The 14,545-nt window shown below is 54.2% G+C and overlaps 1 protein-coding gene across 2 annotated transcripts; it reads left to right on the top strand.

Moving 5' to 3' along the window:
• The first annotated feature begins 224 nt into the window (after positions 1-224).
• LOC143821890 (5-hydroxytryptamine receptor 3A-like) lies at positions 225-14,368 on the top strand. Of its 2 annotated transcripts, none has more exons than XM_077306379.1 (9): positions 225-503; positions 4,553-4,731; positions 5,576-5,620; positions 6,635-6,744; positions 8,878-9,047; positions 9,248-9,414; positions 10,274-10,484; positions 11,478-11,711; positions 12,532-14,368. In XM_077306379.1, the coding sequence occupies exons 1-9, from the start codon at positions 437-439 to the stop codon at positions 12,807-12,809; spliced, it is 1,461 nt and encodes a 486-aa protein (XP_077162494.1). In that variant the 5' UTR covers positions 225-436; the 3' UTR covers positions 12,810-14,368. The 2 variants fall into 2 exon arrangements, with proteins under 2 accessions (XP_077162494.1, XP_077162495.1); XM_077306380.1 differs by having other exon boundaries at positions 226-503; positions 4,565-4,731.
• The last annotated feature ends 177 nt before the right edge of the window (positions 14,369-14,545 follow it).

Here is a 14,545-nt window from a genome sequence, read left to right as displayed (position 1 = left end):
CCGCGTTTCAGGAGGTCTCAGCCGGCACTTTGCTGCCTCCCCAAGTCCAGCTCCCACAGGCGGGCAAGGAGAGGAACGATCATTTTGCATGACATCAGCTTGGGTGGGTGGGTGGGTGGGTGAGATCTTGGATTCCTCCCTGCCTGAAACTTGAGGCAGCAGAGAGAGAGAGAGAGAGAGAGAGAGAGAGAGAGAGAGAGAGAGAGAGAGAGAGAGAGAGACTGATTGCAACATTAATTATGCATTTTCAAAAATCCCGACAGTTCAGGGGAAGCAAGCGAGGGAAGGAGTGAAGTGCCCCCTGGCTCCTTAATTGCATTGCATTTCTCCACAGAGGCAAGAGCCGGGAAGGGGGAACGGGCTGGGGAAGCCGCACAAGACTCCCCTCCTTGCACCCGGTGGCCGTGGGGTCTCCTGCCCCCTCCTGAAGGCTCCCATGGCTCCGTCGGCTCTGCTCCTCTTTCTGGTCTGGCTCCCGTTTACCTTCATGCCGCCAAGCAAAGGTAAGGCAACCTGAATGGCAGGTTCCCCCAGCTGGGTTAGTGGTGCATGGCAGCATCCAGACCTCACGTTAAGATCTCCGGCAAGTTCGGGGGAGAGAGAGGGATGAGGTTCTTTCTGGTCAGCAGGGTGCCTCAGCCCGCTGGTGCTCCTGACCCCATTTTGGACCCTGTGGGTCGATGAGGGAAGAGCACTGAGAGGTGGGCACAGTGGTGGCCTTTAGGGAGAGCTGTGGCTCAGTGGCAAAGCATACAAGCATGCAGAGGGTCCCCGGTTCAGTCCCCGGCATCTCCAGTTTGGATGGGAAAGAACTCCACCTGAGACCCTGGAGAATTGCTGCCTGTCTGAGGTCACCTGGGTGGCCCAGTGGTTTGCTTCAGTAGAAAACAGCTTCACAGTGGGATGAATGGGGCACTCTCAGGCAAGCTCTCTCCACCCCCACTCAGGAGGACTAGAATAGAATAGACGAAGGAACAGCCCCCACTGTCGCCAAAGACGCCCCCAGAATTTGCTCCCACAGGCTTTGGGGGTGGCCAGCGGCTCCGAGGGCTTGAAATAGTTTCCACTCCTTCCGAAAGGGCTTTCCATGGCTAGTAGCTACACGGAACCTCCAGGTCTGGGCACAGTATACCTGTGAGTGGCAGATGTAGGAGGCGATTGCGATCTTCCTGTGTGGGGGAGTCTCTCTGGGGCAGCTGGCTGGCTACTGCTGGGAAGACGATGCCAGTCTGGCCCAGGGGGGCTGCTTAGACGGCTAGAGAAATTCAGCAGGTGGGAGCCCAGCTCTTTAGCAAAAGACGAGCCGGTACGGTTAGCGTTTCATGTTGGAGTCCAGTCTAGCAGCGCCTTGGAGATTTCTTGGGGCGGGAGCTTTGGATAGTCAAAGCTTCCTTCATCATCTCGGGTACCCGACCGAGAGGGGGCTGACCCCCAAAAGCTTCTAGCCTGGGAACTGTTCGTCTCAGAGGGGCTCCTGGACATGAACCGAGCTGCTCTGCTGCAGATCCAGCCTGCCTTCCATGTGCGCTTTCAGGAGGCACCTTCCGAACAGTCACCGGCAGGGCTCCGTGGGAGAACGAGGGGAGCCAGCCTTTCCCCAGGTCTGAAAACCCAGTAGAGTTAGGAGCCAAAGTTGCTGTCCCAGGTGGGAGCTGGAGTGGAACAGGCTGCCTAAGGAGGTGGTGAGCTCCCCCTCACTGGCAGTCTTCAAGCAAAGGTTGGATACACACTTTTCTTGGATGCTTTAGGATGCTTTGGGCTGATCCTGCGTTGAGCAGGGGGTTGGACTAGATGGCCTTCCAACTCGATGATTCCACAAGAGATAACCCTGGGCTGGGGCTGGGGGGGGGGATGGTAAGATTAGGGTTGCCAGTTCCAAGTGGTAGTGTGAAATTTCCCCGAATGACAGCTGATCTTCAGGGGACAGAAATCAGTTCCCCTGGAGAAAACCGCTGCTTTGGACTTCTACGGCTTTATACCCCTCCCCAAATCTCAGCCCCCCCCCCCCAGACTCCACCCTCCAAATCTCCAGGTGTTTCCCAACCCTAGGTCCCCCTCTCCCCCAATGATTTGACTGAGACAAGGCAGAATAAAAATTTAATTATTAATAATGCCAGTAGATACCGCAATCACCTTCCCTTCCTCTCTCCCTAACAGACAATCTATGAGGTAGGTGAGACCGAGGGAGCTATAACAGAACTGCTCTATAAGAAAAGCCCTAAGAGCTGTGACTAGCCCAAGGTCACTGTGAGGGTTTACTCCAAACCAGGGGAGGGGAACTAGGTTGAACATTTGTAAAAATTAAGTTTTATAAAAGCTATTTTAGGCCACAGCCCTACAATAAGTCGCAATAAGGGAAAGCACAGTGTGGCAACATACAAAGGAATAAAACTGCTTCTAGAGCTGACAGTTTGGCAGAAATCTCTTCTCTCTCTCAGAATCTCACCTTGGATCAGCAGTCTCCTCTCCTCGGAGCTGCAAACTGAGGCCTCCACAGGCCGGGTTCCCAGAGTTGGCCGAGGGCAATCAAGATGGCCAGAGGGCAGCTGCTGAGAGTCACCTGGGCTGGATCACACAGGTGTGACTGTTCCGGCCGGTTCCCTTGCAGTTGTCAAAGGAAGAGGCCTCCCCTCAAGATGCAAAGCAGAGTTTGCCATCCGCCCAAGACCCGTGCCAGGTTGGCGAAGATGAAAAAAAGACCTCCTGTCCTCACAGTCACCCAGCTGGAGGAGAAGAGGGGAATCAACGCCAGTTCTCCAGGCTACAGGCAGCCACTCTGACCCACTGCACCCTGCAAGCATCTTGCCAAAAACTACTCTTCTAATTGTGGCCAACCAGAGGCCTCCAGGGACCCCTCAGGCAGAGAGAAGGCAATAGCCTCCCACCCCACCAAGTGTACACTGCTCCTGGGCATGGAGGTTTTACATAGCCACCGTGGCTCAGAGCTTCTGGGAAAGCTGAAATTGGGACTCAAGTAGCCCTCTCAATGAATACTCAGAGTATGGCTGGAGTTGCCAACTCCAGGTGGGAAAATCCCTGGAGATTTATGGGTGAAGCCTGGGAATGTGGGGAGAGGAGACACCTCAGAGGGGCATGATGCCACAGAGGTTACCCTCCAGAGCAGCCCTTCTTCCCAGGGGAGCTGATCTGCAGCCATCACCTGAAACGGCCACCAGACACAGAGGCCACTCCCCCCCCCAAAAAAAACGTTCCATTTTCTCCAGGGGAATCGGCCTCTGTTACGCAGGGGTCAGTTGTTAGCCTGGGAGATTGCCAGAGCCCGCCTGGAGGTTGGCAACGCAGCACAAGTGCTCTGTCTTGCTTGGAGAGGCCAGCGGTGGCTCTCGCCAGATGCCAACTGGCCCTTTAGGGCTCCTTCGGAAGAGACAAAGGAAGAGTGCTTGGCCAGCCTGCTTGTCACCGACTCGCCTAATTTGTTTTCCTCGCTCTCCCACTTCTTTCCCCGTTCTCCCTCCAGCTGCCGGCGGCTCGTGAGCCCTGCAAGCTGGGAGGAATTATCCTTGGGATGAAAAGGCAGAGGGGCTGCTAGGAAGGCTGCCTGCCTCCAACTCTGCTTCCCCCAAGTACCGGCAGATCTATGCCAATTAGCTGCTGAGCTGCAGAGTGTGAATTGGGCCCCAGAGAGAGGAAGTCATGTTCGGGAGCCAAGTGGCAGGTGGGGGCTGCTCAGGTGCGGCAGGCAGCGGCTGGGCTCCCTCGCTTTCTTTTCTTCCCTGAGTTGCCTTGTGAGGAAAGGCTGCTTTTGCGTGAGGAGTGGTCAAGATGCCAGCAAAAAAGGCCATTCTGGCGGGACTCACTGAAGCCATCTTGTGTTTGAGAAGAGGTTCTCCCCTGTGCTGCTCAGGAAGATTCAACGTTGTAGAGGATAAATTCTTAGTGTTTATTTAGTGATATTGCTTTATTTCTACAGATATCCTTGAAAGGCAGGATCTGCCCACAGCTCTAAACATCCTGGGCACGTCCTGGGTAGATTACTGCAGTGTACTCTAGGTGGGGTGGCCCTTGAAGGCTACTCAAAAATTGAAAAGTGCTGAGCCCCAGAATTCCTGGCTGGGCTCCAGAGTGTACTTTGCCTGTGCTGAAAGAATGGCCTGTTTCTTTTTGGAAGCAGTTGGCTCAGGTGGTCCAGGGCTGACATCTCACGGACCACCTACCCCATCCACTGAGGTCTTATACTGATCTCTAGTTCTGGCCCTCGAGAATCCTCAAAGGTAAAACAGTGCTCTCTGCCCAGGCTTTCGGTCGAGGCCAGAATAAGCTAACGGGATAATGTAGCCAATAAAATCTACACGCCTCCCTCCATTCATCTCCGGGTCATTCCCTCCACTGAACTGAAAACTGGCAGAGGAAGTGGCAGGATGTCCGGAAAGGGGGCTGAGAGGTGGACTGACCAATTAACGGGCAGGAATAATGGAACACCATAAGCTTTAATTCACGTTTTTAATTATTGTGACTTTATAAATATGATGCTGAAAAGCACCCCAAGCCTGCTGCAGGGGAGGGGCCGTCTAAAAATAAACAAAAACCACAGTTTGTTTTGCAGCTTCTCCGAAAGTCGCCAACGGAACAGCACGGTCCAGCAAGGCCACCTTTCACCACCTCTACGATTACCTGCTGAGCAACTACAAGAAAGGTGTCCGGCCTGTGAAGGACTGGAGGAGGACCACCAATGTGGCCATTGACCTCATGGTCTACGCCATCCTCAGCGTGGTATGTCCCTTGGCCCCACTCCGAGCCACGGGGGCCCAAAAGCTCTCATTGCTCTGCTTCAGAAGAAGAGTTGGCTTTATACCCTGCTTTTCACTACCTGAAGGCATCTCAAAGCGTCTTCCCTTTCTCTCCCCACAACAGACCCCTTGTGAGAGAGGTGGGGCTGAGAGAGCTCTGAGAGAGCAGTGCTGTGACCCAGGCCAAGGTCAACCAGCTGGCAACATGTGGAGGAGCAGGGAATCAAGCCTGGCCGATTAGAGGCTGCCTATCTCAGCCATGGCCCCTTCCCACCTGGCATGGCCTCATCCTGAATCAGCCGCTTAGCCCTCCCAAATCACCCTGTTTGCGGCCAAAATCTGTGCTGCTGCCTTTAAGACGTGCAACAATTTCATGGAGAAACAAATCTTTGTGTATTTTTGTAACAGTTAAAAGTTTACAAATTTTATAAAAGTTACTGTTTGCTCATGATGTTATAAAATCTTAGCTCTAAATTAATCCCAACAATTAACTAATATATGAACATTTTACCTTCCACAACATTTCTTGTACTGGCCTAAGTGGCTGTGAATAAAGTGTTTGTTTGCCCCTTTGCCCATCAAGATGCGTATTATATGCTCAAACTGGCAGCAGCTCTCCAGGGTCCCAGGCAGAGATCCGTCACATCACCTACAGCCTGGTTGCTCCAACTGGAGATGCCGGGGATTGAACCCGGGGCCTTCTGCCTGCCAAGCAGATGCTTTAACACAGAGCCATGGCCCCCTAACTCCCTCCCGTCCTTCCAACTAGGTGGGCAAACAGGGTAGGTGGCCTTCTGCATCACTAACCTCTTCTCTGCTTTAAACAGGATGAAAAGAACCAAGTTCTGACAACGTACATCTGGTACAGGCAGGTAAGCGGCTGGCCCTTCCTGGCCCTCTGAGCAAGAGGCAAGGCAGTTCTATGCAGCACATTAGGGGATCCCTCTCTCTAGAAAAGGGTCAGGGATCCAGATTTGCAGGGCTGCAGTCACCACCATGCACAGTACGCTGAAGGGCAAGGATTCCATGAGCCAGATATTTTCAGTGTGAGACACGTGACCGCCCCTGATCTGGTCTGAGATGCCTTTAAAATTTCCCTGGAAGACACATTTATTGATTGAAAATATTTCTTAGCAGCCTTCCTCCCTTCTGAAGCTCAAGGCAGTTTACAATGTAGATAAAATACAATAGAGAATATACAAATGTATTCTATCAACATGTCAGGCCACAGTTAAGGGCTGCTTTAATCAAATGTGACCCTCAATAAAACCGCCTTCAACTTCCTCCTAGAGATGGAGAGAGTGGGGGAGCCAGGCGTGCCTCCCAAAGGACATCGTTTCATAATTGTGTGGGGCTACCCCGAAAAGGCCCCTTTTGCATACCCACCAAGCAAGCTTCTTTGATTGACAGGGCAGTTAGAGGGCTCACTCCCCATCATCTTAATTTCTGGGCAGGAACATCTGGGAGCAGAGCGCCCTTCGGATAGCCTCCTCCTGAGCTCCAACGGTCAAACCCGCATCTTGAATTGGGCTTGGGAGCAGATTAGTAGCCAGCGTCATCGCAGGGGTATTGGGGTCCCGGAGTCCCAATGGCAGCCTCACTTCTTAGGGGTGCTGGTGGTCATGACCCAGCTCCATCCAGACCAGGAGCAATCCAGGCGACATGGGGGGAAATGGCTTTCACTTCAAATTACCTAAGTGCCTGAGAAAGACCAGGTGGCGCCACATGAAAGAGGGTGGCAAAGATAATTTGGGGGGCCAACGGATACTAAGGATGGAGCCAGGATGTGACCCACTCCCAAATGCTTCCCCCACACCATTCCACCCACCCGAGCCTTCCAACCTGCCCACATGGGCCAAACCCTCTTTTCCCCTTCCCCCCTGCAGTGTTGGACCGATGAATTTCTGCAGTGGAACCCGGAGGAGTTTGACAACCTAACGCAGATGTCCATCCCCACCCAGGCCATTTGGGTTCCCGATATCCTGATCAATGAGTTGTAAGTGGAGCCGACCTTCCTGGGGACCCCCCCCGCCCCACTTCTTGGGTGGGGTGTTGACCGGCCGGAGTCCGGCCTGAGGGTTCAGCCGCCGCTCCCGTCTGGCCTTCGTCTCTTTCCGCTTGGTATTCTTGGCCATGCCCCTCGGTTGGCTCCCGGCTGGCACCGTCCTCTGGGGGCTGTCTGTTGCAGATGGGGGAAGGCTCACGAATTGGGCCCGTTCCAGTGGTGGGAAATGAGAAGCACTCATAATTACCCTTGCCGGTTGGTTCAAATATTCCAAAGAGGAATTCTTTGTCGAAGAGAGAGGAACAATACTGGGGCAGCTGCAGACCCATACTTGGGGAGAGAGAGGAAAAAAGGGGGGGAAAAGGAGGGGGGGTGAAGGGAGCTATTGTTGTAACCATCTTTCTGTTGCTACCATGAAGAGAAAGTCCTTTGCGGGGGGGGGGGTCCCAGACTCCTTTTCTGAAGCCATCCAGCCTCATGGGTGGGGGGCTGGGGGGGCGCTCTGAGTGGCATCAGAAGAAAGAAAGAAAGAAAGAAAGAAAGAAAGAAAGAAAGAAAGAAAGAAAGAAAGAAAGAAAGAAAGAAAGAAAGAAAGAAAGAAAGAAAGAAAGATCAGAGCAATGAGATTCAAGGAGCAGAAAGCCCAGTGAGGGACAGTCTACCCCATTATGCTGGACCGGGGTGATGGGACACTGTCTGTCCTGTCCCAGAAGCACCCTCGCTTGCATGCAGGAAATAATCCATGAAAACCTGTGTGAAGCTGCAGAACTGGGGAACATCTGGCCATGGGGTTTCATTGATGAGTGGGGGGAGAGTTATCCTACAGTTAACCTATAGTGCAATATATTATTGGAGCTTCCTGGACAATGTCTTATAAGCCATGATCCTGCGTAGAGCAGGGGGTTGGACTAGATGGCCTGTATGGCCCCTTCCAACTCTATGATTCTATGATTCTATGGTCATTGGCTTGGGTCCCACAGAAGGTTTTTGAGGGACTGAGTGGATGAGTGTCTTTTTTTTTTACAGCTTCTATGGCACTAAGGTGGCTGGGAAATCTCCTTTGATTACAATTAATCTCCAGGTGACAAAGATCAGTCCCCCTGGAGAAAATGGCTACTTTGGAGGGTGGGCTCCCAAACCCCACCCTCTTGGGCTCCACTCCCCAAATTTCCAGCTGGCAACCCCACATGGCACACATGAGACCTTCTGTGTCTTTGCGGTGGGGAGGAGTTCCCTTACAGGCCCCCTTCCTGTTGGCCTATTGGGCAAGGACCATGGCCTTCAGGGGAAAGGCACCAGGTGTGAGTGCTCTCCCTTGCAGGTTGAGCAGGTGTCTGCCAACCAACCGGAGCTTTCCTCCCAGGCTGCAGGAGGGATGTCTCCTTCATGAATGGTTCCCTTCTGTCAGCCAAGAGGTGGCTCAATAACCATGGCAACCAGTCAGGGATAGCAGCAGCCATTGGGCGAGAGGGTTGTCCATATGGCAAAGATGGAAAAGACAACTATCCCAAGGACTGATGGCTCCCCCGCCCACCCACCAAGTGTGCTCCTGGGGCCATTTTGAAACGCAATTGATAGTTCCCAGAGAAATCATAATTTCAAAAAGCAGTTTTTGCCACAGAAACATGAAGAACTAAAATGAAAAATGTGGAGGGATGATGTTGAGGATCATAAGCAGAGGAGTTGCAGCTAGGGTTGGGCACAAACCAGGAAAATGTGGGTTGGTTTGTGGCTCATGGGCGTCCCCAGCCTACGAAATGAACCAGTTCAGTTTGCATGTCTCTATACGGGATGGATCCTGTGCAAGCTACTGACACGAAACTCACAGGGGATCTCCAAATGCCTCTCCTACACCTGCCCTCCACGTATGGTGAGGATCGAATTTACAGTGTCTGAGTTACTCCCCCAAAAGAAGGTGCCCCCCAGAAAGTGCTTCCTGGGGAAAGGACCACCTGTTCATGAGCCGGTTCGTGCCCTTCCCTCATAGCAACGAGATGCTGGAATTTCCATTCCAAGGTGCTGAGAAGCTTTTGGGGACACGCTCACATTTGGAGGTTTGGAACGGACCCAAAATGTTGCCTTGGAGTAACTTTTCCTGTCTGAGACTTTTCCTTTGTGTGGCAGCGTGGACGTGGGCAAGTCCCCGGACATCCCTTACGTCTACATTTTCCACACGGGGGAAGTGCAGAACCTGAAGCCGGTCCAGGTGGTGACGGCCTGCAGCCTGGACATCTACAACTTCCCCTTTGACGTGCAGAACTGCTCCCTGACCTTCACCAGCTGGCTGCATAACAGTAGGTGGGGGGCCTTGGAAGGGTCTGGCATGTTTCCCATCATGGGAGAAGAAGTGGGCGAAACAGGGAGGGCGCCCTGCCCCTGTCCAGTTGTAAGAACCCCCTTGATGGGGACTTGGGGGGGGGCATCAAGAGGGGCGGGGTTCCCAGGAGAAGAAGATGAGCGGCCTCTTCTCTTCTCCCTCTCCTCTGCCCCCCAGTCCGAGACATCAACATCTCTTTGTGGCGGTCTGAAGAGGCCGTGAAAACCGACAAGAGTGTCTTCATGAACCAGGGCGAATGGGAGCTGCTGCACGTCCTGAGCTACTTCCAGGAGTTCCGTGTGGACGAGGCCTCCAGTGAGAGCTATGCGGAGATGAAGTTCTTTGTAAGGAGCCCTGGTGGGACTGGCCTCAGGGGGGGGAGGGGGGAGGGGCAGGGCTTTCAAGGCACTGGCCGAGGGTCCGAGATGTCTCCAGCGTGGTCGGTGCCATTTAGAAGGTGCCCCGGATCTGCTCCCCCAAACCCCCTCACGTAGCAATCTCACTCAATGCAAGTCCAAAGGGAAGTAGATTTATTTGGGGGCTCTTCAAATGTTGTTGCATAATGTTTGGCCAACCGGCCATGAGGAGCTGGAGAATTTCCCCCTGGGCATGGAGAGATGCAAAAAGGAAGGCTCTTACTAGAGGGCAGGGGTAGTCAAACTGCGGCCCTCCAGATGTCCATGAACTACAATTCCCAGGAGCCCCTGCCAGCATTCGCTGGCAGGGGCTCCTGGGAATTGTAGTCCATGGACATCTGGAGGGCCGCAGTTTGACTACCCCTGCTAGAGGGGCATCTTGAATGCACCTCCCAAGGCAGGGGGAGACGTCTCTGTCCATTTCCTGCCCCTGTTTGTGGTGTTCGAAAGGAAGCAGGGAAAGGCTCAAGGGAAGCAGAATTGCCTCTTGCAGGAGAAAGAGGGTTAATCCTGCCCGGCTGCAGGGAATTTTGTTTTTCCGGCCCGCCAAAGGGATAAATATTTCAGCAGGAAGAGAGAGAAGTGGCAGCGATGCTCTTCCCAGTGGGACCGCTTGGCCTTCTCTCTGCTGCGAAGCTTCTGGCTGGTGTCGCTTTGGAGCCCCACCAAGAGCAGGAAGTGGCCCATTACGGGGTTGGGGGAGAGCCAGGCGGCCATTAGCCGTGGTCCCAAGGCGGGCTGTGCCCCTGCCCCTGCCAAAGGCCTCCCCGTGTCTCTGTGCCGGCAGGTGGTCATCCGGAGGCGCCCGCTCTTCTATGCCGTCAGCCTGCTCCTGCCCAGCATCTTCCTGATGGTCATGGACATCGTGGGCTTCTACCTGCCCCCGGACAGCGGGGAGAGGGTCTCCTTCAAGATCACCCTCTTGCTGGGCTACTCCGTCTTCCTGATCATTGTGTCTGACACCCTGCCGGCCACCGCTATCGGGACCCCCCTGATCGGTAGGAGCCTCTAGAGTGAGATCGGTGGCTGGCGGAAAGGGGCAAAATCGGTGGCAAACCAGCCCTGGGCGGATGTCGATGGGTAGCCCGTCCTCTCAGCTGGGCCTGTGAGATCAGTCGTGCCACGAGGGGAGGGGGGGGGGAGCCGTGGGGAATCAAACCCGGCTCTCCAGATTAGAGATGGCCACTTTTAGCCACCATGTCAAGCTGTCCACATTCTCCTCTGTCTGGTGTCGGCTAAGCAAGGGTTTTGTTTAATGACAAGCTGCAAGGACAAATGGACATTTCTCCAGCTGGGCCACACTAATGAGAAGCAGGCCTACAGAACAGGGACACACTTCTGGGCAGTGGTGCATGTAAACAAGACCTTGGGCCATGGATGCACTGAAGTCTAAAGATGAGCAGTCAGTGTGCTGCAGCAGCAAGTGAGGCTAACATGGGCAGAGGCACAATATTCAAGTCACACGACATCTTTGCCCTGCCATACAGCTCATTGTTCAGGCCACACCTGGAGGAGTCCTGCGTGCTGTTCTTGAGGCCTCACTTCAAAAAGAATGCGGACAAAATGGAGAGGGGGCAGAGGAGAGCGACGGGGATGATCCGGGGCCTGGGGACCAAGCCCTGTGAGGAAAGGCTGAGGGACCTGGGAATGTTCAGCCTGGAGAAGTGGAGGGGGAGGGAGGATAGGATGGCTCTCTTTAAAGTATTGGGAAGATTGTCAATTAGAAGAGGGCAGGAAGAGGATCCACAGCAATGACTTTAAATTAGGTGTAGAACGGTACCAGCTAGATATCAGGAGATGTTTTTGACAGTCCGAGTAGTTCAGCAAGGGAATTGGCTGCCAGGGGAGGTGGTGAGCCCCCCTGTCCTTCACTGGCAGCCTTCAAGATGGACAAACCCTTGTCAGGGATGCTCTCCTGCATTGAGGGGGGGGGGTTGGACTAGATGGCCTTTCTGGGCCTTCCAGCTCTATCATGCTGCTTCCTCCTGCAGGCGTCTATTTTGTGGTCTGCATGGCCTTGCTGGTCATCAGCCTGACGGAGACCATCCTCATTGTGCGGCTGGTGCATAAGCAGGACCTGCAGCCGCATGTCCCCGAGTGGGTGAAGCGCTGGGTGCTGGGGCGCGCCGTCGTCCTGCTCTGCATCCGGGATAGGAGCGCATTCTGCCCCGTGCGCACGCAGGGCTCCGACGTCTCCCGGAGCGTGGAGAGTAACGGCAGCACAGGTGAGTGAGTGGCCAGCTGGGTGGGAACTAATTAATTTATCTATTTTTAAAAAATGTTAAATGTTTATCAGATGGTAAGACCATGTATGGTTGTGTCCACCTGCCCTCCCCATCCCAAAATGGACATTGATGGGCCTGGAGGAGATGGGGGGAGGGGTCCCAGGTGAGCAAGTCCACAGCTTTGCTTCCCAAACATTATGCATGATTGTACCACTCCTGGGGTTTCTCGAAGCCGGAAGAATCTCTCAGGGGTTTCCCAGTGGTCAGGAAGCTGAAAGAGGCTCCTCCAGCCTCAAATGGGCCTCCAGAGATGCCTGGCGTGAGCCGGTGGGTTCATCGGGGAGAAGGCCGTCCTTAAGGTCAGTGGGGCCCAGGCTGTCCAGGGATGCAAAGCTCAATGCCAGCCCCGGAGTTGAGGCGAGAAGCAAATTGGGAGCCAGTGTAAACAGAACAAGACTGGAGGTTTTTTGTTTTGCTGTTTCAGTGCTGTTATCGAGAATTTCCACAGTTTCGGTGCCGCAGCTGAGAAGGCCTTTCCTTGGGCTGCCACCCGTCCACCTTCAGAGGACCACATGGGTTGGTTCATGTGGGAGGAGGTGGGTGGCTCTTTCCCTGCCTGGACTTAACTAATGTCACCGAGGCTAGAGGGGTGGCAACCGAGAAAGGACCTTCTCTGTCATGGCCCCGCGGGCACCCTTCTGCAAAACTGCTTGCCGTGAGCTTGCTGAGCACTGAGCAACTGGCCATCAACTCCAGGACTCAGCGGAGTGCAGCTCCCTCACCTGGCTCCCCGTTCTGTCTTCCTCCCCCCCTCCTGCAGCCAAACTGAACCACTACAGCAGTGACTGTGATGGAGCCACCAGCGGGATGGTGCCCCAGGCCCAGGGAGGGGGCTCACACGTCTTCGAAAGCATCCTGCAGGAGATTGCGTCCATCCGCCAGTTCCTGGAGAAGAGGGACGAATTCCGTGACATCGCCCGCGAATGGCTGCAGGTGGGCTACGTCCTGGACGTGCTGCTCTTCCGGGCCTACCTGGTTGCCGTGCTGGCCTACAGCATCACCCTGGGGACTCTGTGGTCTATCTGGCAGTACGCCTGAGACCCTCCCAGGCTCAGCGCTGTGCCAGCTCCCTGCCATGGCTCTCAGAGGCCAGGAGCCCTTTGGGAGAGTCATTGGTGTGACACGGGCTCTGGGGTTCTTCTCCTGTCATGACTCAGGGCCTCCATGGACTCCTAAAATGATTCAATGCACTACCTTTTTCAATAGCCACATGGCAATGTGTACTGACCTGGGTAACGTCCCCACTCACAATGGTCCAGGCTGTATGGGTGAGCTCCAGACTGGGTGGGCAGAGCAGAGGAGTGAAGCCTGCCAAAAGGAGAGGAGGGGGCCACTTGACTCCACATCCCACCTTTCCTGCCGTGCTCCTTTCTGGGCGGCCTTCTGGTTCGGAGCACCACTTTTTCCAGCTGCATTTCTGGGCCAAGAAGTCACATCCTGGCCATTTCCTAGCCCCTGCACCATTTTGCCCTGACTGTGCCTCTTTCAAGGTCACAATCCTGCAACTGAAATCTCTCCAGCAGAGGCAGATAGGGGGTCCCTCAATGTTGGGGGAGGGGAAGTCCACGTCTACCCACTGCCCCAAACTCCCCCCCTGCTAGAGGTTCTTGGTTTTGCGCATGGCATCCCTGTGGCTCCTGTTCAGCCAGCCTTCTCTCTACCTTCTTTGCTCTCTTGTTGGGGGCTGTGCTTTTTAGCCCTCTGGAAACCTTTCCCAGCCGTTCTTCCCCACCGCGATTGACACAGAGACCCCGGACCCGTTTTGTAAATAGCCTTCTCTGGCCCCCGTGCTGTGGGTGGGGCCTGGAGCTAATCGTGCCCCCTGCCCAGTGTAGTCGCGTCTGCTCTTGTGCTCTGGAGGCCTGTTGTGAAATAAACTGGATGCTTCTCTAGCTAAGCGGAATGTGCGGGAGTGCCTTGGGGCAGCAACAAGAGGAGCCGAAAGCCGGCCACGGAGGTCGAAGCAGCAAAACGACTCAGGCCAGATTCATTTTGATGGGAAAAAATGGGGGGAAATCAGCTTCTCAAGAAGATAAGACCTTCTCTTCCACTGGGCCAACTTCTGCTGCTGCAAACTTGTGTGGAAGGTTTGGCCCCAGTCTTGAGGGGAGGGAGGTGGTGGCGATTCCTCTCCAGAGGAAGTCAAGGGAGGGGCTAGTGACACTCAAGACCCCTCCGTTTCATTGCGGTTTTTAAAAGGCTGAATTTGGCTTCCACTTAACTCGAGACCTCTGTTTTTCTACCTCTCCCCCCCACCCCCAACTTCTCGTGTCCCAAAAAGAAATCCAATTCAGACGTTTCTCTCCCCCTTGTATGTCATATGCTCAGAGCTATTAATAATTATCAGTAGGAAGCATTCTAGGGACACGAAAACAATCTGTACAACTCCCCCGTAATGTGTTTGGGTTCCCCCTTAGTTCTGGGGGGTTAAAACGAAGTCACAGGTGGGCTCTCAAGTGCACCTTTAGTCAAACACGGGTCATCCCAGAAACCTCCTTCTGCACACATCTGACAATATTCCACATTGTAATAAGGGGCACAGGCTGAAAGAGTCAGAAAATATCGGAGTCCTTTCCCACCAAACCGGAAAGTGGTAGTGGTGGGGGGGGGGGGTCTTGTTTCAAGGGCATGTTCAGCACCGTGGACAGATCAGGGACCAGCCGGAAGGGCTTCTCTTGCCGGCACCAGCCCAGGGAGGGGAGCTGACATAAGAGGAGTTTCGGAGGCATTTTGCTCAGGAACAAAACACAGCAGGGAATCAGTTGCACCGAGGC

Source organism: Paroedura picta, chromosome 12, assembly GCF_049243985.1.
Source record: "Paroedura picta isolate Pp20150507F chromosome 12, Ppicta_v3.0, whole genome shotgun sequence".
Classification (NCBI taxonomy): Eukaryota; Metazoa; Chordata; class Lepidosauria; order Squamata; family Gekkonidae; genus Paroedura; species Paroedura picta.
This window is presented reverse-complemented; position numbering and strand designations above follow the sequence as displayed.